This window comes from Erpetoichthys calabaricus, chromosome 3 (assembly GCF_900747795.2).
Source record: "Erpetoichthys calabaricus chromosome 3, fErpCal1.3, whole genome shotgun sequence".
Lineage (NCBI taxonomy): Eukaryota > Metazoa > Chordata > Cladistia > Polypteriformes > Polypteridae > Erpetoichthys > Erpetoichthys calabaricus.
In genome coordinates, this window is record NC_041396.2 from 51,645,456 (window position 1) to 51,671,479 (window position 26,024).

General features: G+C 40.6%; 1 protein-coding gene across 2 annotated transcripts in view; it reads left to right on the plus strand.

Moving 5' to 3' along the window:
- Positions 1–26,024, plus strand: part of cd2ap (CD2-associated protein) — a 277,447-nt gene that overhangs the window by 242,499 nt on the left and 8,924 nt on the right. For both annotated transcript variants that reach the window (XM_028796811.2, XM_028796810.2), the window contains 3 exons: positions 10,474–10,557; positions 16,064–16,236; positions 22,123–22,186. In XM_028796811.2, coding sequence (XP_028652644.1) covers positions 10,474–10,557; positions 16,064–16,236; positions 22,123–22,186 — 321 coding nt within the window. The remainder of the gene's footprint in view (positions 1–10,473; positions 10,558–16,063; positions 16,237–22,122; positions 22,187–26,024) is intronic.

Consider the following 26,024-nt stretch of genomic DNA (forward strand, 5'->3'; position numbering starts at 1 on the left):
CAACAGTGTGTGAAAACCTTGTGAAGACTTAAAGAAAATGTTTGACCTCTGTCATTGCCAACAAAGAGTATATAACAAAGTATTGAGATGAACTTTTGTTATTGACCAAATACTTTTTTTCCACCATAATTTGCAAATAAATTCTTCAAAAATCAGACAATGTGATTTTCTTGATTTTTTTTTTTTTTTTTTTTCTCATAGTTGAGGTATACCTATGATGAAAATTACAGGCCTCTCTCATCTTTTTAAGTGGGAGAACTTGCACAATTGGTGGCTGACTAAATACTTTTTTGCCCCACTGTATATGTGTGTGTTGTGATATAGATGTTACATAGTGCCCGACCTGGCACAGACTACACAGAGGCATGTGTGAAATGACAAAAAGGACTTTTATTTTCTTCAGTTGGAGGGCACGTCTTCCCCGTGAACCCCCTAGCCACAACACAGTACCAAAAGTACTCCCAAACAGCACTGCCTTCTCGAACCACCACTCCTTCCTGGCAACCTCGTTCTCTTCCTCCCGATTCTAGCTCCTGAGTGGTGGTTGCTGGCCCTTTTTTATAGCCCACCCGGAAGTGCTCCAGGTGCTTGATCACCTGTTTCTGATTGCACTTCCGGGCAGGGCTGTAGAGTTGTCCAGGCCAGCTCAGGGACCCATGCAGCACCCCCTGGCAGCCACCCCAGATCCCAACAGGGCTGTGGAGAACTCCATCTCTCATGAAGCCCTGTGGGGAAACTGAGGCACCATCGTCCGCCAGGAAAGCTGCCACCAAGTGTCCCGGGGGAGGTACTGAGATGCCCATGGTTGCTCCCCCGGACCATATGTAGAAAGGGCATCCCGGCCAGGCATGGGACCCGGCCATTTGCCACATTGCCCCTCTCATGTCCCGCGAGGGCCTGTCCTCTCCAGGATAGGGAGTCCGCATCCTTGGATGTACGGCTCCGCCCTGTGGAAATATAAACAACAGGGGCCTCGTGTATAAACAGTACGTACGCACAGAAATGTTGCGTACGAACGTTTCCACTCTCAAATCGCAATGTATAAAACCTAAACTTGCCGTAAAGCCACGCACATTTCCACGGTACCTCATACCCTGGCGTACGCAATTTCTCCGCTCGGTTTTGCAGACTGGCTGCACCCAGCGTCAAAGCAGTGCTACTATTCCTGTGTGATAGAATAATTAAACATGTACTACGAAGATATTTCAATGTTCCTTAAAAGTTTTGAAGAATCGGCGTTCTAAGCTTACAAATGGCTTCACGTCTATTACAGAGCTGATTGTGTGGCGATTGGGTATTTGGAGAAAGAAAAGTAAGGACAGGAATTGGAGGTTAGTATGTTTGAAAGAGACAGTACTTCTGTAATAAATTATTTCATCGAAGGTCGCGCATGGAGCAGCAAGCCTCTTGTGTGAGACATGAACAAGCACTGCGCCACCCATGCTTTCATTCCTATCATCATGAAAAAGATATCACATATACATCTCAGTATTTTAATTATTCAGATAGCTGTAATATCACGAATGTAATGGATTATGTGTCCTGTCGGAGAAAGAGAAAGCCCGTTTAAGAAGCAGGTAGTGATTCACACACAGAGCACATAGAAGATCAAATACAGAACAAAGCATTTAACATGCTACTTTAGTTACAATGGGATTTGAGAAACTAGTAAATTAAACGATTTTAAGATGAAGTTTATGATCTACTTTAATGGCAAAGTAAACTACGTGATTAAAGTGGAAATTTCGAGATTAAAGTTGACATTTCGTGCTTTTTTCCCCACTGTGTGCCTATTTTTTTTGTCTGTATCCCAATAAGCTTTCATATGACACTTAGACGGTGGGCTACAACTCGCCTGTTCACGGTGACTGATATGTGACTTCTTTTTTATTTCGGGCACTGTGTGACTTTGTGAACTTGAGCTTTCGAGTTTCTCCGACACTCTGTCACTCGATCAACTTCCTTTTGTTGATTATACCACTGTTTAAACCAACAAATAGTATGTTTTTCCTTTGCCTCCACTTGGTATTCGTTGAAATTCTTATATTTCCCCCCGCGCTTTCCCCATTGTCTTTTCACAGAAGGCTATTTATATTGATTTGCATATTCAAAGAGGCGTAATTCTGGGAGGAGTTGGGGCGGGACAGAAGGCGCATGCATGTGCGTTACATTTCACGCTGATCGGGATTTATGTAGCAGAAGAACGTGGAAGTTTGCGTACATACAGATTCCTGCATCTGGATTTTTCTGTGCGTACGCGCATTCCCGCTTTTGTGCTTACGCCATGTTATAGTGTGAGTTCTACGCATGGCGTTATACATGAGGCCCCTGGTCTGGGAGTGCTGCCCCAACGTCCCTGTCACTCAGACATCCTCTCTGGACAATACCTCCAGACGTGGCCACAACGGCCGCAGTTATATCACAGCTGACCCCCTCCAGCTCGACCTTTGCGGAAGCATGACGTTTCCAGCCCTCCCGTGCCCTCAAGCAGACAGGCTTACGCTTTGCTGTCAGGAGTTCCCGGTTTCTTCTTCTGGGTCCTCCTCTTTCTCTTGGGTGCACTGACGGTCTGGGTCCCTCTATGGGAGGAAGAGGGACCCCTCGCCGTCGGCACCCCTTTAGACGGCCACGAGACCAGCGCTGGAATTCGGGCAATGTTGTTTGGCAACTGACATCCACCAGCTGTCTTCCTGTGTAGGGGGCGGGGCGGCCTGGTAAGCAGTACTGATCATGACTGTGACCGCTGCGCTCTGCCCTCCCCTTTCCCCTACGGCACAGGCCTCACTCACCTGTATCGCTGTGTCCTGCAGGCTGGAGGATGACGCACTGCGCCTCTGAAGCCACTCTGTGAGGGCTCCTAATGGCGTGCCGAGCTTCTTTTCTAGTCCCTCCTTCATCTCCTGCAGGACCTGAAAAACCTTAGCGAGGGACAGCAGGGGTAGGAGGACGGCTTCCACCTCCTCTGCAGCCCAAGAAAAGTTAGTTCCCTGCAGGCCCCTTCAGGTAATCTCAAGTTTGGGGTGAAGGTTCGTCGTCCCTGCCTCTGCTCTTGTTTCGGCGGGGAATCAACACACCCCCTCCACCCCCTTACCTGCTACGGGGAGGTTTCCCTGCACCTCCGCAAGGATCACCGTGCTGGGGAGCTCATCCGGGCTCTTGTCCTCCGACCGTTGTCCGGAGTCAAAGAAAAGACCCAGGTCACCCTCGCTCTCTCCGGAGCTTACTCCACCGTCACACCATGGACACACTTCGTCCGGCCACCAATGGGTATCCCGCCATTCAGCGTCTGGGTGGCAGGTAGACGAGACAACAGAATAATATTCTCGGGGCCCGTCACCTACCTCCCATTGTATCCCATGGTGTTGGCCAGCGTGGCAGTGTCTAGCGGCTGGCCTCTGAGTCCGCCTGGACCATCACTTCCCCATCAGCGCAGCATCCTTTGGGGTCTCTAGGTGGTCCTCCTGCGGCTTGTGCAGGCATGTGCCTTGCAATGCAGCCTCGGGTGCGCACTCTCCGTGCTGTGCTGCGCGTGCTTGCCTGCGGCTGTGTTGAGTGCGCGCTCTCTCCTCGCAGTTGTGTTGGGCACATGCCTTGTGCTGCTGTGCTCTGCTATGCCGGGTCTTCACATCAATTTTATGCAGGTCCCAGCCCAAAAAGACGGACCAGAATACTGCCGACTACGCCACTGTAAGAAGGATGCTATATAGCACCCGACACAGATTGAACACAGGAGGCACGTGTATAATAAAACAATTATTTATTTTTCTTCCCCTGTGGGTGCACGTCTTCCCTGTGTCCCACAGGCAATACACAGTCCCAACCACAGCACACAATGAAACACAAAAGCACTTCTCTTTCCTCTCAGCACCACCACTCCTCCTCAGCAAGCTTTGTCCTCCTCCCACCCAACTCTGGCCGCTGAGTGTTGGTCGCTGGCTCCTTTTATAGTTCACCCGGAAGTGCTCCAGGTGCTTGATCACCGAGTTCTGGCTGCACTTCCGAGTGTGATGAATATGCTGCCCACACGGGCTCAGGAGTCCCAAACACAGCACCCCCTGGCTGTGCTTGCGAGACCCAACAGGGCTGCACCCAACTCCAATTCCCATGAAGCCCTGCGGGAAACCGAGGCATTGCTCCAACCCAGGGGGGCGGCCATCTAACGTCCAGGTGGAGGTATTGCACTGTCCAGGACTGCTCCTCCTGGATATAGCTTGCAGGGGCGTCCCGACCGGGCATGGACCCCGGCCGCCTGCCACAGTGTGTGTATGTATGTATGTGTGTGTATGTATATATAGCAAAACTATATCGTGAAGCTAGAGCAATACTTATTTTTTCCTCAACCAACAATTGCATTTCTGAATCTTGTATGGAATGATTGCAAAGAATACATATTCTTGTGTGCTTAAAAGAATATTTGTCAAATATACATGTATTTTAGAGCTGTCAAGCGATCAAAAAGTTTAATCGCATGACTTTGTGTAATTAATCGTGATTAATCTCAAATGTATTTTTTTTAATGTTGAAATTTTACCACAAAGATTTATAAGCGTAATCAGACCATATTAAGAAGAATGGACACAACATAATGGCATATAAATGTACTTCACGTGTTCAGGTAACTGGGAAAAGAGGAAATAAAGACACAACTTCAACTGTGAGGAGACTTTATTCACTTATACTCTAGGGTTGTGCAATGCTGAACATAGAAAACAAACAATTGGACTTATATTGTAAAACAGATGACATATATTTAAGACATGTAGTCTCATATTGCAGTCTCCATGTATTTCTCAATAATGCTTAATAAATCTCACTCAAAAGCAATAGAAAACCTCCAGAAACAGGATTTTATAAACAGAATACAATTCAAAATTGTTAATCTAGCTAGCCAAGTTAATTTCTCAGCAGAGACAGCAGGTTGGACTTTTGGATTATTATAAATAATACACTATTTCTATTTTATTAAACCAAGCCAGTTGCTTAAACATAAAAGTTTGGTCACATTTCCAGAGGACAAGGCAGCTCGCTTTTTCTGCACAATATTCCCAGATAGTGAAAACAACCTCTCGCAAGGCACTGATGTGGCAGGTGTTGCCAAGTAACTTGCGAGCAAGGCAAGCTAGCTCTTTGTATACCAGAGCATGTGTGGACCACCACTTTAGGGTTCAATCCTCCATGCTGATGACAGGCTCTGCTTTATAGCACTTCAGACATTTTTGAATACAGTCCTCCTCATCAGATTTCGAGTCTGAAGCCACTAAGTGAGATGCTTTCATCTGTGGGGGTCCTGATGTTGAAACTTGCACTGGTTGCTGTACTGTATCTCTTGTTTGAGGATGCCATCAATCAATGACCACACCTCAGCTCTGTTTGTTTGTTTTTTTTATCAAATTTGCAGTTAAAAAACATTCTTTGTGGATATACTGTAATGTAATATCACAACATTCACAGAAGAGAATAGACAACGAGTAAAGGATGGTAAGCCCCCCTCCCAGTCCAGCTTAAACTCAACGCTACTACTGTTGCATCATATGAGGAGATGGCCCCTGCCACTAAATGTCTCATTATCTGACACAAAAAACTTACCAGTTTAACGCACAGTGGCGGTCTTTTTTTAAGATCAATCCAGTGTTTTGCAGGTACTGATAAGCATTGGAAGAAATGTTGGCAGGCACAATGCCGTACGTTACTGGAAACCCGATTTAAAATTAAATAACGTATAAGCATAGCTTTTCAGAAAAAATAACAAATAAAAAAAACCCACATGGCATGTGTGACCGCTGCTAATGACACACAAAAAAATAAAAGTTAATGAGGAAGTTCATGAAATCAAAGTGAACACTGCATACTGTATCGCAAAAGATGAACATCCCTTCACAAAGTTTGGTCCACTTATATTTACTACATAAAAAATGGCATAAACATCAATCCAACTTATGACAACCATATGCTAAAGGACTGGCCAGATAGCTGACAGCAAGAAAAGAACTTGCTGCTAAAGTAAGAGACTCCACACTCCCAACTATGTGTATTTAATGATCGATGGAGACAAACATATTTCAATAACAAAGTGCGAGATTGCTAGAAGATAAAAAATGGGTCTATTACTTGCAGGGCTCGAGCAATGCCTCCAGCTTCTGAAATTTCTCCATCTTAGAATTTGTTGCCATGACCACATTAGTTTTATGTAGGGCTAGTGCATCTCTTAGTGGTTGTTTGTTTCTTCGCACACGCTTCACCATCTCCAGAGTGAAGTTCCATCTAGTCAGCGCTTCTTGTACGAGTGTGTCAGTCTTTAGGCCATGCGTGACTTGCTGTTTCTTAAGTTCTGCAGTATTTGATGGACTCTGCTTGAAGTGTCCCATCACCTTTCGGCATTTGGAAAGTGTGCCATCAAATGCACTATTCTGCAGAGACACAGTGACAGAATGTTGAATGCTGTGCGTGATGCATGGCAAAGTGTTCGAAAGGCAGCTGTCTCGTCGTTGAAATGAAATTTTGTTCACTATCTGTACTGAGTGTGCTTACGTTATTCTCAAAGTTCCACTGCTTTGCTACATCCATAAAATGTTCGACGCATGTTTCAGCATGATGTCTCTCTGATGTTTTCATGACCATCAAAGCATGTGAATGCAGTTTCCACTGTTCATCGACATAACGGGTTGGAACCCAGAGGTAGCTATGATTTCCAAGTGATGTCCAGTAGTCACCAGTAAGTGCGACTGTCTTCGTGAACTCCAACTCCTTAGCTAGTTTTGCCCTCTCTGAATCATACAACAACAACATTTATTTATATAGCACATTTTCATACAAATAGTAGCTCAAAGTGCTTTACATGATGATGAAAAAGAAAAAAAAGACAAAATAAGAATTAAAACAAGAGAACACTAATTAACATAAAATAGAATCTCCACCATAAAAATAAATAAATCGCCGTCTTAATGGTGTGAATCTTAGCGGCACCGGACCACTACAGCGCTATTCATTTCTCCTTGCTGCTGATTGACTGTAATGCATCCCCAGCTGAGTGTTCTTCTGTTTTCCGTTTTGTTCCTCTTAACCCTTAAACCAGCTATAGTTGTTTCCCAGTGCCATTTACGAGCATGCAGGAGCTGATCAGTCAGTGCCTTACATTCGTTGAGCAGCCAGCTCATGACCTCTGCCAGCCCCTTGTGAGCAGGGGGCTGAACACACCCTTAGAAGACACAGACGCTCCTCAAAAAACCCCTCTTAAAAAATGCTGATAGACTACTTTCACATTGCTCCCTTACTTGCTGGGCTTACTTGCGGCTGCTCTGTCGCGTGATATGCTTCTTGCACGACGCTAAGCATACTTAACACTAGAATTACCAGAGCCAATGAAAAAACTTGTACTTCCGGCCCACCTTTAATCCCTTCGCACCTCTCCATCAGCCTCTTTTGTCTTCTAAATGTGTTGATAAGCCCAAGCAGAAAGCAGCCTACTATACCATCCCCCCACCGCCTCAGAACGGGTAAGAAGTTCTCCCAGTTCCTGCCTTGATTGATTATCTGGGAGTGAGCTACCCAGAATTGTAAGGGGAAATAATTTGATGTGTATTTTATGTCTACAACAATCTATGTAAACACATTGTTAAATCAAACATTTTTCATGTTTTAGAAATAAATAACAAAATGTGGACATGAACTGTATAATGTGTGAAGGCTGATGGCCAAATATCAAATAAACACTTTCACAAAAGGTATAACAACGATAGGAGAGTTTCCGTGGTGCTGTGCTTAGAACTGCTGAATTATAATCCGGAGTTCGTGAGTTCAAAACCCACTCCCGGGCAAATTTACCATTTAGAGTAGTGAGCTGCTCTTTTTGTTAATATTATACAATAAAAACATTCATTTGATTTGCGTCTGTAATAGCCAGAATAAATTTATAGTACTTGTAAAAATTAGCATTTTTTTTTTTTTTTTTTTTTTTTTTTGCGTTTACTCTCTGTCACGATACAACACCCGACACCCTTTTTTTGTGCCTCATGGCCCATGATGTCAAAGCCGCACTGACAAAAAAAACAGAGACATAGGTATATATGATATTTGGAATAACTCCGTTTATGACCTGTATAGTACATTTCGGAAACCATTGTGGCACCGTTGCAACATTATTCATATTATTCATATTCATTCACATAATATCTTGCGCTTGTAATCAGTGAAAAAAATCACTTTTTTCTTTCTCGTCTTGCCAGTGTCCACTTTTGGGTGCACGGGGGTGTTTCTTTTGTACTCCAGGACATGCAGAGGAAAGAATAGTATAGAGAGGTCAGTGCCGCGCAATAGGCAATCATCAGATTCAAGTGTTAACAATTCACACACAACCAAGGGCCGTCCTTTCTACATTTACGACATGTGTACCTGTTGCAATACACACACTTCTCTCTGTGCTGTGGTTACTGTTACACTGAAGGGGCTGGGGGAGCGGCGGTCTTGGAACAGAAGCTTGTCAATGTTGCATCCTCTTTTGCTTTATACATCGCCTTTTCTTGTAAGAAGCAACGACGAAGCTCCTCTGCAAGGTGAGCCATGAACACTCTCTTTTTCTCAGTGGCCCCCGTGCATGCCTTACACAGTACATGTCCATTGATCGCCACCAGGTCAAGTGTGTTATAGCACAAGCAACCGCCCACCTGCATGCTCCAGCCGCAGTGAATAAGCTTACGCCTTCTGGTGCACGATGTCAACGCAGCACCGGATAAAAAAAGAAAGAGACAAATATATGTGACATTTTGAAGAAATCATTTATGACCTGAATAGTACCAATCAGAAACATTGTCGCACTAATGCAATTTTATTTGAAAACGAACAGTGCTTCTTGCCCGTTCTCAGGCGGTGGGGGGGATAGTATAGCAGGCTGCTTGGGCTTATTGACACATTTAGAAAACAAAAGACGCTGACAGAGAGGTGCGAAGGGATTTAAGTTGGGCCGGAATTATGAGTTTTTTCGTTGGCTCTGGTAATTGTAGTGTTAAAAGCCTTCACAGCTCCTATCCTTTTTGGCTGATTGCTTTGATTCTCTCTCCTCCCCCAAACATCCTCTGTGTCCTTGACTGCAGCCAGTTCAAGCCCAGTTGGCTCGGTGATTTACTGAATTTCATCCATTGCTTCAGTTGCACCTCGTACATATTGTTCCAGTAGTTTTTTAAATAGTTTTTACAGTTAACAGTGTGTAAAATGATTAGTGTTGCAGTAATTGTGATGCTCTTTGCATGAAAAAAATGTGTTCCATTAAAATTTCACCTTTTTCTTTGTGAATTGTGAAGTTTACTTAAAGTGCAGCAAAAATGTATTTGGCGTCCAGGGACTCATTAACCCCCAAGTATGTGGCAGTTTAAGAGTTAAAGTCCCAAGATGCTACCGAAACGCCCTGCACCTTCTACGGCTTCAGGCAATGAAAATGCGCTTGCATGAATTTCAGTACATATAGTGGTAACATCAGTATTTTACTGTACATTCTAGCACTGCGGGTGACATATCAGTACAGTACTGTACAGTATGCAGGTTTACCTTTACATTTTTTTTTTAGGTAATGTATTAAGCTGTGTTTGAAATTAAAGTGTTTTGGTGGCATATTTAGGGTTTAAGCTATAAAAATAGGCATATTTTTTTTAACCACATCCAAAATTTGCAGTTTTTCACAATTCACGGGTGCTCTAGGAATGTAAACCCACGCAAAATTAGGGGGTGTACTGTACATACATTTTCACCCCAATGTGTTTACATAAACTCTGAAAAACTGAATACCTTAGATTAGTTGTCTGTTATTCACACTCAGAAGAGGATTTTTGTATTTTATGCCATCCATTATATAGGTTCCTTCTGATTTTGTGCTTGACATATTATCATTAAAAATTTGTAGTGTGAGGTTTTTTTTTTTGTTCCTGAGTATTTTATATGTAGCATATTATTCAGTTATACCTATTGGATTTTGTGATTTTAACTCAACGGCAAAATATGGGCCGTATAAGTTGACAGCATCTTTTTTTTGCAATTGAGTTTGACTAAATTATTTTGAGATGCTTCTGTACAATAATTATGGGGCTAATTTGGAGTAAAACTAAACATGAGTTAAAACAGACTTCAGTCTATAGTCATAGAACTTTGACCTGGCTGGCGCTGAAAATTTGGCCACATATTGTTTACATCTGTTTGCAAAACAAAGAATTAATGGTTTTTTCTTCCAGAGAAGGCTATAGTTATCCATTAGATGGAACGAAATTGCAATGACGACGTGGTCTGCTAGGACCAATATCTCTCATTCAGACAGTTGCTATCTGTCAATTTAATTTTTAGGAATATTTAAGGTCAAACCTGAGGATCAATGTATATCCCAAATAGAATTTTCATTAGAAAGGGAAACATTTTTTTCTGTCTTTTCTTAGCACATATACATTGTTTTTATGTGAGTGTGTTCCTAAACATTTTTGTTTCTTTTATTGTCAGAATAAAGATGTGTCAATAGAAAAGGATGTTAAAGTGGAAGAAGAAGAAATACTTACAAAGCCAAAATTAATCGATATTAAAAAGGTAAGAGGAAGCTGATGTTGCCCTATTGGAATAATTGAAATTCAGTGTATACTTACAGTGCATCCGGAAAGTATTCACAGCGCATCACTTTTTCCACATTTTGTTATGTTACAGCCTTATTCCAAAATGTATTAACTCTTTTAGGGCTAATTTTTTTTTTGTTTCTTTTCTTCCAGGGCTGAATATTTTTCCAAAAACTAACATTTTTTAAAAAAGAACACAAAGCAATTGTTTAACATATCAAATCAACAAAAAATATTTACTTTTGACAAATGTTACTGTCTTGCATGTTGTATGAGCCTGCATACTCTATGATTTCACATACATATCACATACATTTTACACAGCAAAGTCTGATCTCGCTCAAAGCAGCCAATTTCAGTCATTGCCACATTGCACTCCTTACAATACGTGTTGCTTTGGTGCCTATTTTTCAATTGTCTGTTGCTGCATTTTCTCACATATATTGTTAGTGTGTACTGTAGAGAGACAAGTCACCCATTTGCCATCGTGCCATGCCACTGCCACCAAGTTTTCTGCCTGCATGAAAACCGTATTGTCACCTCTTTTCATCTTCTGAAACTTTATGAACTTTATGTATGGCATTATAGCCTGGCTCACCCCATGGGATTTGCTTCTGTTTATTACAGAATTGAATAAAACTTTGCAGCAGCACGTACCTAAGCCACCAGGGGACAAAACACGTTTGCACAAATGCTCCCTGAAGTTATATCACCCGTTCTGTCCCATCTCTATTTGTAATGCCACAGCGCGCTTCATCTCGTCTTTTGTTGTGGGTTTCCACTTTGAAAAACGAGAATGCGATGCAAATGCAGCCCGCGATTCAAAAAAAATCTCTGCCTACCTGTTTGTCTCGTCTGACAGTAGCTGAAAAGCAGCATCAGGAGAGAGCAGCCTGAAGTACAGCAGCTGGTGATCTGTCGTGTCCAACAGCAAGCCATGCCGTCTTGTAAACTCCGGTAGCCAGATCGGCTCTCAACGGATCAATGTCTGTGTATTTATCCCATGCGAACCTTGCCGTAGATGCATCGGCTGCACGAAGGCACTCAACTGGCAGCAGATCCGCTGGCACGGCATCGGCTGGTGTCTGGTCTGATCAGGTGATGCCTGCTTCTCACTCTCTTGCTCGATCTCCTGATCACTGCCAATAAAATCCGATTCTGAAAAATCAAGAGTCCGACTCAGCGATAATGCGCAAAACATCGCCTACCGAGTGTTTTCTTTTCTGCACTTGCTTCGCTGCCTTTTCACATGTCGGTGCCATCTTGCCATTGTTTACATTTCGCAACTCACGCACACGCAAGGTTTAGTTGCCGAGTCAACGAATCTAGCATTCCTCCAAGCACAGAGGGAATGCCTGTGACGTGACAGTGAGATTTGTCGCCATTAACAGCTGATTGTCGCCCCCTATCCCTGGATGTCGACTTTTGTCGACATTCACCTTCAACCCCTCCTGTCGACAAAAGTCGACATCCGCCCTAAAAGAGTTAAATTCATTTTTTTCCTCAGAATTCTACACACAACACCTCATAATGACAACGTGAAAAAAGTTTACTTGAGGTTTTTGCAAATTTATTAAAAATAAAAAAAACTGAGAAATCACATGTACATAAGTATTCACAGCCTTTGCCATGAAGCTCAAAATTGAGCTCAGGTGCATCCTGTTTCCCCTGATCATCCTTGAGATGTTTCTGCAGCTTAATTGGAGTCCACCTGTGGTAAATTCAGTTGATTGGACATGATTTGGAAAGGCACACACCTGTCTATATAAGGTCCCACAGTTGACAGTTCATGTCAGAGCACAAACCAAGCATGAAGTCAAAGGAATTGTCTGTAGACCTCCGAGACAGGATTGTCTCGAGGCACAAATCTAGAAAAGGTTACAGAAAAATGTCTGCTGCTTTGAGGGTCCCAATGAGCGCAGTGGCCTCCATTATCCGTAAGTGGAAGAAGTTCAAAACCACCAGGACTCTTCCTAGAGCTGGCTGGCCATCTAAACTGAGTGATCGGGGGAGAAGGGCCTTAGTCAGGGAGGTGACCAAGAACCCGTTGGTCCTCTGTGGAGAGAGGAGAACCTTCCAGAAGGACAACCATCTCTGCAGCAATCCACCAATCAGGCATGTATGGTAGAGTGGCCAGACGGAAGCCACTCCTTAGTAAAAGGCACATGGCATCCCACCTGGAGTTTGCCAAAAGGCACCTGAAGGACTCTCAGACCATGAGAAAGAAAATTCTCTGGTCTGAGGAGACAAAGATTGAACTCTTTGGTGTGAATGCCAGGCGTCATGTTTGGAGGAAACCAGGCACCGCTCATCACCAGGCCAATACCATGCCTACAGTGAAGCATGGTGGTGGCAGCATCATGCTGTGGGGATGTTTTTCAGCGGCAAGGACTGGGAGACTAGTCAGGATAAAGGGAAAGATGACTGCAGCAATGTACAGAGACATCCTGGATGAAAACCTGCTCCAGAGCGCTCTTGACCTCAGACTGGGGCGACGGTTCATCTTTCAGCAGGACAACGACCCTAAGCACACAGCCAAGATATAATAAAAAATAATACATGTTATTTATATAGTGCCTTTCCCATGCTCAAGGCACTTACAGAATATAATAAAGAATGGCAGCATATACAGTATATACAGTGCATCCAGAAAGTATTCACAGCACATCACTTTTTCCACCTTTTGTTATGTTACAGCCTTATTCCAAAATGGATTAAATTCATTTTTTTCCTCAGAATTCTTCACACAACACCCCATAATGACAACGTGAAAAAAGTTTACTTGAGGTTTTTGCAAATTTATTAAAAATAAAAAAACTGAGAAATCACATGTACATAAGTATTCACAACCTTTGCTCAATACTTTGTTGATGCACCTTTGGCAGCAATTACAGCCTCAAGTCTTGTTGAATATGACGCCACAAGCTTGGCACACCTATCCTTGGCCAGTTTCGCCCATTCCTCTTTGCAGTACCTCTCAAGCTCCATCAGGTTAGATGGGAAGCGTCGGTGCACAGCCATTTTAAGATCTCTCCAGAGATGTTGAATCGGATTCAAGTCTGGGCTCTGGCTGGGCCACACAAGGACATTCGCAGAGTTGTCCTGAAGCCACTCCTTTGATATCTTGGCTGTGTGCTTAGGGTCGTTGTCCTGCTGAAAGATGAACCGTCGCCCCAGTCTGAGGTCAAGAGCGCTTTGGAGCAGGTTTTCATCCAGGATGTCTCTGTACATTGCTGCAGTCATCTTTCCCTTTATCCTGACTAGTCTCCCAGTTCCTGTCGCTGAAAAACATCCCCACAGCATGATGCTACCACCACCATGCTTCACTGTAGGGATGGTGCCAGGTTTCCTCCAAACGTGATGCCTGGCATTCACACCAAAGAGTTCAATCTTTGTCTCATCAGATCAGAGAATTTTCTTTCTCATGGTCTGAGAGTCCTTCAGGTGCATTTTGGCAAACTCCAGGCGGGCTGCCATATGCCTTTTACTAAGGAGTGGCTTCCGTCTGGCCACTCTACCATACAGGCCTGATTGGTGGATTGCTGCAGAGATGGTTGTCCTTCTGGAAGGTCAGAGATGGTTGTCCTTCTGGAAGGTTCTCCTCTCTCCACAGAGGACCTCTGGAGCTCCGACAGAGTGACCATCGGGTTCTTGGTCACCTCCCTGACTAAGGCCCTTCTCCCCTGATTGCTCAGTTTAGATGGCCGGCCAGCTCTAGGAAGAGTCCTGGTGGTTTCGAACTACTTCTACTTACGGATGATGGAGGCCACTGCGCTCATTGGGACCTTCAAAGCAGCAGAAATTTTTCTGTAACCTACCCCACATATGTGACTCGAGACAATCCTGTCTCGGAGGTCTACAGACAATTCCTTTGACTTCATTCTGGGTTTGTGCTCTGACATGAACTGTCAACTGTGGGACCTTATATAGACAGGTGTGTGCCTTTCCAAATCATGTCCAGTCAACTGAATTTACCACAGGTGGACTCCAATTAAGCTGCAGAAACATCTCAAGGATGATCAGGGGAAACAGGATGCACCTGAGCTCAATTTCGAGCTTCATGGCAAAGGCTGTGAATACTTATGTACATGTGCTTTCTCAATTTTTTTATTTTTAATAAATTTGTAAAAACCTCAAGTAAACTTTTTTCATGTTGTCATTATGGGGTGTTGTGTGTAGAATTCTGAGGAGAAAAATGAATTTAATCCATTTTGGAATAAGGCTGTAACATAACAATGTGGAAAAAGTGATGCACTGTGAATACTTTCCGGATGCACTGTAAATAGACCAAAATACAGATACTGTCATTGGTTCCTAGGAGTGAATATGCTTGTTCCTTCAGAAGCTGGAGGTCCATCATTTGAGTTTCAAGAAATTAGTTTTAAAAATGGGATATTGGAATTAAAATAAATTGCTCTACCAACCAAGTCTGATATTTCAGGTATATCTTAAGACACGTTGCTTCATTAATATAATTGAGATTTCTTTTTTTGTTTATATTTTCAATGTGCTGAATTGTAGGTTCCCAGCCTGACAATAGTTTGCCAAGTACAAGATCAGTGAGGTTCATACAGACTAGGCATATTTTACAGAGAAAATGTCAGAGGGAATTAGGTAACCACACTGGCAATTGTGGGCCCGTGAAGGAGGCTGTGAAGGGGCATCAGCATGAGAATGAGAAAGATGTGTTATGTAGGACAGAACCCAGCAGTTGTCATAGACACCTGGCCCTTATATCTGAAAGAAAGTTAAGCAAGGATGGAAATGCCAAATGTGGTGATGCCACCTGGCCTCTTTAAAGGAACACTGTTCCAGAAAGGATCATTTGTGAATGTGCTATTGTAGGCAACATGGAAACTGCTTTGAAGATCCAGTCCTTCAAGGGAAACAAAAGGCTCATTTGTGCTGGCTCCACAAGCCTGGTATCCCTGGAGTAAATGTAGGGTTTCCCCATTCCTAGAAGTGATTAACATTTTAACCAGGAGTGAAGTTAGGTGAGTTGGAGACAAAGGCTTTTGAAAAGTATTAGTGTTACCTGTTCTGTTTTCATGGTTTGAGCAATAAAATGCAGGTGTACTCCGCCAGAAGGCATCGACTAAGTTATGTATTAAGGCAGTAAGTGAAACGGATTTATAATCCCACCCTGGTAGTGATTCAAAACAGTAACTGTAGTATTTTTTTAAATTATTGATTGATTGATTTTTATTTTTTTATTTTTTTACCATTGCCAAAGGTAAAAGCTTGCTCAACTTGACTTATGTAAAGAAGATATGCAATGGTTTGTCATTTATAATGCAGTGTATTAATGTTGTTAATTATGTTAATCTGAGGAAAAATAAATCTAGTGAGTTTAAAAAGAAAAAAAATCTAGTTGTACTACAACAGAGTTATGATTTGTAATTGGATAAATAAACCCAGTCATAAAGACTGTTACTTATTATACATTGCAATTATTAAATGATACATATTCATTTTTACTTTAGCCATCAATAATAATGCCTCCAGCCCCTGTGTTCAAACCAAATACACATCCTGCTGCACCTCCTGACATGAAGCCCAAAGTTCAAGATGACATGAATAAATCTGAAATGGAAGACCTCAGGGCACAAATTAATGAGTTAATACAGGGTGTTGAACTAATGAAAATACAGCAACAGTAAGTACTTTTTGTACCCTTATGTATAATTTCACTAAGATTATATGGAAGTATTTGGAAATATAATGAAAATATGTGTACACAAGTTCATTAGTGGAAGAGTTGTTGGACATTTCAGTAAGAATTAAGTAGTGTTAAGCTTCTTAAAATCAGTTTTAAAAGAATACCTTCAATCATTTGCTATACTTTCCTGTTAATAACTAAGTATACATGTATTTTGTATGTTGGCTTTGATAAAAGCACCTGCTAAATAGTAATCACTAGCTGATATGACAGTATGACATTTGATACATGCAATTGTTCCACTTGTGAAACACATGACAGCATATACTTGTTAAGTTAATATAAATTGCAGATTGAAAGTAGCATTTCTAGCCTATAGCAATGCCCAGAACACAGTAGCAGTGAACAAGAATGATAAGTAATAACTGTAATACATTGCCCATTCATTCACTCATTCATGTGTTGTCAGGTGATTATTATTATACATAATTTGTTTGATTCATTTTATTCCATTGAGTACATAAGGATTAAGAAGATACAAAGATACATTGAGTTTAATGTGCTTTTTTTTTTTATATATATATATATATATATATATATAACTTTTGCCTTTAAGTGGATCACTTTATGTATATGGAGAAAGTCACAGCTGGATGAAATACAAAATCACTTTTTAAACAATTTGATTTGAATGGAGACCCGTGAATCAGCCAGCCCTTAGTTGCTTGAAAACGGGATACCACAGAGTACCCTGAAATTCAAAATTTTATTTTGAATTTTCATAGTGTTTTTGCTTATTGAATGACACATCTCATACTATCATTGTGGAAAGATAATGAATTTGATTACCAGTATTACATAGTGCTTAGAATTGAGGCCACACAGTTCACAGTTTCATCAGGACTAAGAATATTGTTTCTCACAGTTTGTGAGTCCACATGGTGCCTTTTTTTGCAAGCTCCAAGTGGGTTTTCAATTGTCTTTTAATGAGGAGAGTCTTCTGTCTGGCCACTCCGCCGTAAAACCCAGATCGGTGAAGGTTTTCAGTGATCGTTGTCCTTATGGAAGATTCTCCTATCTCCACACAGGTTCTGTAGATCTTAGATAGAGTGACCATCAGGGTCTTGGTCACCTCTCTTACCAAGTCCTTGTCTAAGAGTCATAGTTGTTCCAAATCTCTTCTATTTAAGAAGGGGCCACTATTCTTTTGGGGACCTTCAATGCTACAGAAATTTTCTTGAAGTCTTTTCCAGATCTGTTCATCAACACAATCCTTTATTTAAGCACTTCGGGCAATTCCTTAAACCTCATGGCATAGTTGCTGTGATGCACATAGATAGGTGTGTGTCTTTCCTAATCATGTCCAATCAATTGAATTTACCACAGATGAACTCTGAACAAGGTGTGTGACATATCTCAATTAAATTCAATAGAATGGGATGCACCTGAACCAGATTTCAAGTGGTATAGCAAAGGGTCTGAATACTTGTGTCAATGTGATATTTTAGTTTTTTATTTGTAATACCCTCTTTTCATTTTATCTTCCTCGGGGAATGAGTGTTGCATGATGAATGAAAAATGAATTTAAATGATTTTAGCAAAAAGATGCAACATAGCAAAATTTGAAAAAAGTGAAGAGGTCTAAATACTTTCTGTATGCCCTCCATAATGTTTGGGACAAAGTCACGTTTTTCCTTGATTTACCCCTCTGTTCCACAATTTAAAATTACAAATCAAACAATTTAGATGTGATTAAAGTGCACATTGCAGACTTTAACTTGAGGGTATTTTCATACATTTCAGTCAAACCACGTGGAAATGACAACACTTTTTATATATGCGTCCCAACCATTTCAAGGCTCAATAATGTTTTGGGACAATTGGTGTCACTGATAATTTGTGATTACTCAGGTATGTTTCATTGTTTCACTAATGCAAGCATAAGCTACCTATTGTTGCTTCTACCCTTTGAAGTTTGTAGTTGATATTGTTCAACAGGACAACAAGTGCTGTGCCATTGAAAGTCAAATAAGCCTTCATGAGGCTGAAAAATAAGAATAAAACCATTAGAATCATCAGTATAAACCTTAGGGTTACCTAAATCAACTGTCTGGAATATCATTAAGAAGAAAGAATGCACTGGTGAGCTCAGTAATCACAAAGGGACTGTTGAACCAAGAATGACTTCCGTTGCTGATGACAGAAGAATTCTCACTATGGTAAGCCCCAAACGCCTGTGCAACAGATCAGAAACAGTTTTCAGAAGGCAGATGTGTATGTGTTAAGAGACTACTATCCACAGAAGACTTCATAAACAGAAATACAGAGGCCACACTGCAAGATGCAAACCACAGTCAGTAACAAAAACAGGATGGGCAGATTACAGTTTGTGAAAAAGTACATGCTGGTAAAGTACATGTGCAATGTCACTCCTTATTCAGAAAAAGATTCCAGTTGTCCCATGGGAGATAGACTTTCTGAGACAGGTCATAAAGCATATGGAGCCGTTTCTGGACAGAGGCAGAACCGTAACAACAGTTGCATAAAGTGTGACAGGAGCTTTCACCTGCAGCTAAAGTTACTTCAGTACACATGTACTTTGTCAGCATGCCCGTGTTGATCAATCACAGGAAGCTCTGCAGTCTACTTGTGTCTTTACTGTACTGTATAGGAAGATAAGTAAATTCAAGGTAAATAACATTAAATCTGGCTTTTATATAAGTAACATATAAATGTTTTTTATATAAAGACCATCACAAAGCATAATCACAAACAGGACTTTGCACAATACCTTGGCAAGCTCTGTAGGCCCTGCTGTTTTGTTGAAGGACATGTGTGTGGCAGATTTACTGGCAGAATCACGCCCAACCTCTTGTTGTATCCAAACGGTGCCATCTTTCACCAGCACGCATGGTGCGGCTGTTGTTCTTATGTGTGAGTGGATGTTTCTTGTGGGGAGGGCTTCTGTTCTCTTTCTCCAATGTAGAACCCTCATTTGAGTTCACTTCTGTTATAGCATGTCTTTATTTGAAAACTAACAGTGTCAGATCGGGGCTAGCGTGAACATGACTGAGAAAATAAAAGAGAATAATGAAACAAAAAGCTAACTTTTACAAGTGCCATAAATTTACACCGGCTGTTATAGACTCAAATAAATCAAATGTATATTTTTATTTTATAATAGTAATAGTAATAATAATAGCCACATTTATTTACACAGATCATTCTAGACATGGAACACACATTAAATGTATGTGTTCCAAATAACGATATATTATTTACCCTATGCAATTCATGACACCTCACACCCAGATAAGCAGACTTGAGCTGGGAGAACTTGGTGTACGACTAAAGCTGCGTTGGTGGGGAATGGGATAGCAGGTTGCTTGCTGATAGTACTGATCAGCACATTTGCAAAACAAAAGACGCTGATGGAGAGGTGCAAAAGGAATTTAAGGTAGCCCGGGATTACGAGATTTTTTTCTTAGGCTTCACGGATTGTAGTGTTAAGAGCCTGCAGAATTCGGGAAAAGGTCTTATTGACAGACTAGACAAAGATGAACCTGTATTGTATTATTGCCTCAAGTACTGGCACACTTATATCCATTGATGATAGTTAGTTGCACAATAAATGATGAGGTGTACAGAAACATTTTAGCTTCTCAAGGTTCAGTAAATGCCTCCAAACCCATTGGATGTCACTTCACCTCAGAGTAAGATCCCAGACATAATGCTAAAGCAACACAGGCATTTTTCAAAGCTAAAAAATCAAAAATTATTGAATGGCCAAGCCAGTCACCTGATTTAACTCCAATGGAGCATGCCTTCAATGTGCTGAACAGAAAATTTAAGGGGACAAGCCCCCAACACTTGCAGAAGGCTATATTAGAGGCGTGGCAGAGCATGATTAGAGAAGATACTCTGCACCTGGTGATGTCTATTAATCACAGACTTCAAGCAGTTATTGCATGCGAGGGATATGCAAGAAAGCACTAAATATGATTGCTGTAATATATTTCCATTATTATGTCCCAAACATTATGGTGCCCTGAAATCAGGGGACCATGTAGAAAAAGTGTTATATTTCCATATGGTGTGACGGTAATGTATACAAATACACTTACATTCAAGTCTGTAATGTGCATTTTAATCCTGTCTGAATTGTTTATTTTGCAATGTACTTTGAAACAACTTTGAGGAGTTGACTCTTTACTATCAGTCCAGCTCATAATAATATTAAGGAGTGGCTATCCATTCCCTGCCATATCCATTAATTTTGATAATGTCCAATAGGAAACATTGAAAAGTAAATATGTAATAGTTATATGTGAGTTTTTGCACAGTTTCCCAAGTGTTTAAAAAAAATAAATAAATAAATAAAAACTGATCTCAACAGATATATCAGCATCACCTTTTCCCTCTCAGAATTTATCCCTCATCAGGCGAGTGCCATGTTCTGTGATGCATCTCCACATTCCAGTATAAGACTGTTTGTTTGTGATATTGCACCTATTGTTAGCTTTAAAAATACCTCTTGTTTTAGCCTGCTCCTGTTGCTTTCAGCTCACTTATATTGCCAGTGTTCATGTTATGTATGCCAGAATATCCAATCAGACATTATTTTTATAGAATTTAAGTGACATCATTGTGTTAACAATATAGTGAAAATCTTATAATCTTAATCTGTATACTAATGCTAGTAATTGTTCAACACGTTACCCCTCTCCCATGCCATGGTTAGTGAGGATCTTACCTTGAACTTCTTTATCTGTAATAACTGCCTCCATCTGAGCATACTGTATTTGAACTCAAAAGAAAATTTAAAATTAGCAGTTCAATGCTGATGAAGTAATGGGTAAATCCTGGGTTTTTATTTGTTTTTATTTGTATAAACCTTTCTTCCACAGTAAAACAGTTGCACTTTTATCTTCACAGTCATCCTTTAAAAATCAGAGGATTAATATTATATGTAATCCAGCAGAGGGTCTATCCATAGTTGCAAGAGTCATATAAAATTCTCTTAAAACTCTTAATGGTCATTATCTACGTTTACCTAACTGGGAAGGTCTCCAGGTTTTCTTTTTCAACTTTCTATAGCCATGAGGTTCTTTACATGTAAGGTCAGTTCCTCTCATGATATCAATTGTTACTTCGGTTCACATCTTCTACCTTCTTTTCAGTTTCTCCTTCTCTGTCTGTACTTATGGCTGCTGTGGGCATCAGAAAAGTAATCTATTCAGTCCTGCATGTCTTGTGCATTAGGCAGTACAAAAAAGAAGCAGAAACTTCTCAAAATAAAGTTAATAGGTATTGGAAACCCCAGCTCCACATGATCTTAATGCTCATTTATTATTCATCTGTCCATCCATTTCAGGTTCAGAACTACCAGTAACAGGTTGCCAGCCCATGGCAAATCCTGATGTTTGTCATTTCTAAATTTAACATGTTTCACTGCATACAGCATTAATAAAATGCAGCATCAATTTTGTAAGCAAATATTTATTCTGGGCAACACATTTTTATCTAACAAATAGTATTAGATTTGTAACTAAAAATAAGTTTTTATCCAATGTTCATACAACCATATAGTAAAACATGGTAGCAGTTTCATGATTTTAGTATGTTTAAAGTGAGCTAGACAAACAGCTATCAGACAATAAGCCCGGATGCTATAAACCACAGCAAATATACAACAGAATATTTTTTGATACCTTCAGCTGTGTCAGTATAGTCTCATCATACATAGGTATTTATGTGCTAAAATCATGGAATTTGGTAAACTCTTGCAGGTTTGATTTGGTTATCTCATTACAAATTCATTGTGTTGGTATAGTGTTCTTTCTATCCCATTAGTATACCTAATCTATATTTTTTTTAATTCAGGAATGAAATAGCCAATCTGAGAAGTGATTTGAATGAAGAAAAAGAAAAACGTGTTGCATTACAGGTAACTTATAAAAGAAAGACTACTCTTAAAGAAATGTACATTTTCTGCATAATGGAAACTCACCATAAAATAACAGATGATTTTTTTTTATTGCATATAAAAATTTAAAATAACAGAAGATCTTGTGCTAATAAATTTTATTAGTATAACTCATCATTCTCCTTGTTGGCACTGCACAATGTTTATACTTGACTACAAAAGGGGTTTCAACAGCAACTCATGATTGCAAAAATAATGGTTTTAGTTCCAAAGGCAGACAGAAAGGGTCAATTCTGTCTAATTCAGTTTCTGATAAAAATGCTTTAATAAATCTTCTACTTATAAAGAGGTGATGCAAGAGTGTGATAGTGAATTGTGATCATACAGTTTTTTGTTTTGTTTTTTTTATTAATTTTATTGTAATCATTCCATACAATATAGATTAATTCATAACAAAAAAGAATTAAAGACAAATCAAACCCCACCCTTGAGAAGGAGAGCTTAGCCAAAGGAGAATTGCTTAGGGCTTTTTAATAGGGCAAAAATAAACAAAAGAAAGGAAGAAATATACAGTGGGGCAAAAAAGTATTTAGTCAGCCACCAATTGTGCAAGTTCTCCCAATTAAAAAGATGAGAGAGGCCTGTAATTTTCATCATAGGTATACCTCAGCTATGAGAGACAAAATGAGAAAACAAAATCCAGAAAATCACATTTGAAGAATGTATTTGCAAATTATGGTGGAAAAAAAGTATTTGGTCAATAACAAAAGTTAATCTCAATACTTTGTTATATACCCTTTGTTGGCAATGACAGAGGTCAAACATTTTCTGTAAGTCTTCACAAGGTTTTCACACACTGTTGCTGGTATTTTGGCCCATTCCTCCATGCAGATCTCCACTAGAGCAGTGATGTTTTGGGGCTGTTGCTGGGCAACACGGACTTTCAACTCCCTCCAAAGATTTTCTATGGGTTTGAGATCTGGAGACTGGCTAGGCCACTCCAGGATCTTGAAATGCTTCTTACGAAGCCACTCCTTCGTTACCTGGGCGGTGTGTTTGGGATTATTGTCATGCTGAAAGACCCAGCCACATTTCATCTTCAATGCCCTTGCTGATGGAAGGAGGTTTTCACTCAAAATCTGACGATACATGGTCCCATTCATTCTTTCCTTTACACGGATCAGTCGTCCTGGTCCCTTTGCAGAAAAACAGCCCCAAAGCATGATGTTTCCACCCCCATGCTTTACAGTAGCTATGGTGTTCTTTGGATGCAACTCAGCATTCTTTCTCCTCCAAACACGACGAGTAGAGTTTTTTTCATCTGACCATATAACATTCTCCCAATCCTCTTCTGGATCATCCAAATGCTGTCTAGCAAACGTCAGACGGGCCTGCACATGTACTGGCTTAAGCAGGGGGACACGTCTGACACTGCATGATTTGAGTCCCTGGCGGCGTAGTGTGTTACTGATGGTAGCCTTTGTTATTTTGGTCCCAGCTCTCTGCAGGTCATTCACTAGGTCCCCCCGTGTGGTTCTGGGATTTTTGCTCACCGTTCTTGTGATCATTTTGACACCACGGGGTGAGATCTTGCGTGGAGCCCCAGATCGAGGGAGATTATCAGTGGTCTTGTATATCTTCCATTTTCTAATAATTGCTCCCACAGTTGATTTCTTCACACCAAGCTGTTTACCTATTGCAGATTCAGTCTTCCCAGCCTGGTGCTGGTCTACAATTTTGTTTCTGGTGTCCTTTGACAGCTCTTTGGTCTTGGCCATAGTGAAGTTTGGAGTGTGACTGTTTGAGGTTGTGGACAGGTGTCTTTTATATTGATAACGAGTTCAAACAGATGCCATTAATACAGGTAACGAGTGGAGGACAGAGGAGCCTCTTACAGAAGAAGTTACAGGTCTGTGAGAGCCAGAAATCTTGCTTGTTTGTAGGTGACCAAATACTTATTTTCCACCATAATTTGCAAATAAATTCTTTAAAAATCAGACAATGTGATTTTCTGGATTTTTTTTCTCATTTTGTCTCTCATAGTTGAGGTATACGTATGATGAAAATTACAGGCCTCTGTCATCTTTTTAAGTGGGAGAACTTTCACAATTGGTGGCTGACTAAATACTTTTTTGCCCCACTGTATATAGGTTAAAAAAAAAAAAAAGAAAAAAAAAAGAAATAATGGAGAAGGGAAATAAAGCGGTAATAATTATTTCTCTTATTCTAAAATATTATAGCTTAGATCCTGCCAGGTTTTGAAAATATTCTGTACAGATCCTGTAGTACTAGGGTGTTGTACCGTGTTAGCCATTATGAATGTAGAGAAAAGCCAAGCAAAATGACACCTTTTATTGGCTAACTAAAAAGATTACAATATGCAAGCTTTCGAGGCAACTCAGGCCTCTTCTTCAGGCAAGATGTTGCCTGAAGAAGAGGCCTGAGTTGCCTCGAAAGCTTGCATATTGTAATCTTTTTAGTTAGCCAATAAAAGGTGTCATTTTGCTTGTACAGATCCTCTAACTGAGAATTTGATTTGTTTCCAATTTCAAATAATATAAAGCATCGGTTTCCCACTGACTTATCAGAGGAGAGTTAGGATTCTTCCAATTTAACAAAATAAGTCTGTGTGCCACAAGTGTAGTGAATGCAATCACCGTTTGCTTGTCCTTCTCCACTTCACGTCCGTTTGGAAGAACACTGAACAGAGCTGTTAGTGGATTAGGAGAGATTGTGACCCCAAGGCTGTCTGAAAGGCACTTAAAAATTTTGGTCCAAAATGATGTTAGTTTGGTGCAGGCCCAAAACATGTGACCCAATGAGGCAGGAGCTTGGTTGCAGCGTTCGCAGGTTGGATCTTGCCCTGTAAACATTTTGGACAGTTTTAAGCGAGACAGATGAGCTCGATATATAATTTTTAGTTGAATAATTCTATGCTTTGCACATATGGAGCTCAAGTGGATTCTCTGCATTGCTACCTTCCACTCCTTTTCTGATATATTGATTAAGAGATATTTTTCCCAATGTCCTCTTGGGTCTTTGAAAGGTAGGGACTCTAATAAGATTTTATATAATGCGGAAATGGTGTTTAATTCCTCGAATCTGAGCAGTATTTTTTCCAGCATGGCGCAGGGTACGAGGTGGGGAAAATCAGGCAGTTTATGTTTAACAAAGTTTCCAATTTGAAGATAGTGAAAGAAATGTGTAGCTGGGAGGTTGAATTTGGAACGTAATTGTTCAAAAGATGCAAATATGTTGTCTGTGATCATACAGTTTAATAGAACCAAAATCTTTGCACCACACAGTACTCTACAAACATACAAATCAGTATTGCATGACACCAACAGAGATTACAAGGGTTCTTAAGTTTTAGTTCAGGGGTTCTTAAGCTTTTTAACTCTTTTAGGGCGAATGTCGACTTTTGTCAAAACACAGGGGTAGAGGACTGTAATCAGCTGTAAACTGTGACAAAACTCGCCATTATGTTTTTTAGTTCAACTGTCTTTGGTAGAAGGAAAGTTAGCTTTGTTGATTTGACCTTGATTCCCTGCACGTGGATGAGTAGTGAAAAGCAAACAACCTCTAAAATGGCATTGACATCTGGCAAGAGACGCGCAAAGCAAAATACTCTGTGGACAACGTTTTGCTTATTATTGCTGAATCAGACTCAGACTTTGGTAAAAGTGAGAGACAAGTCAGCGTTATCCTAGCTTGTGAAGGTCCAGGTTGGCTCCACGCTCCCTGGTTGCTTTTGGGAGCATTTCAACCCATAACCGTCGATAGTCTTAACAATAACCAGGCAAATGAGTGTCAGTGCTTTTATTAAAAGTATTCAAAAGTACAGTGCATCATATTCTTC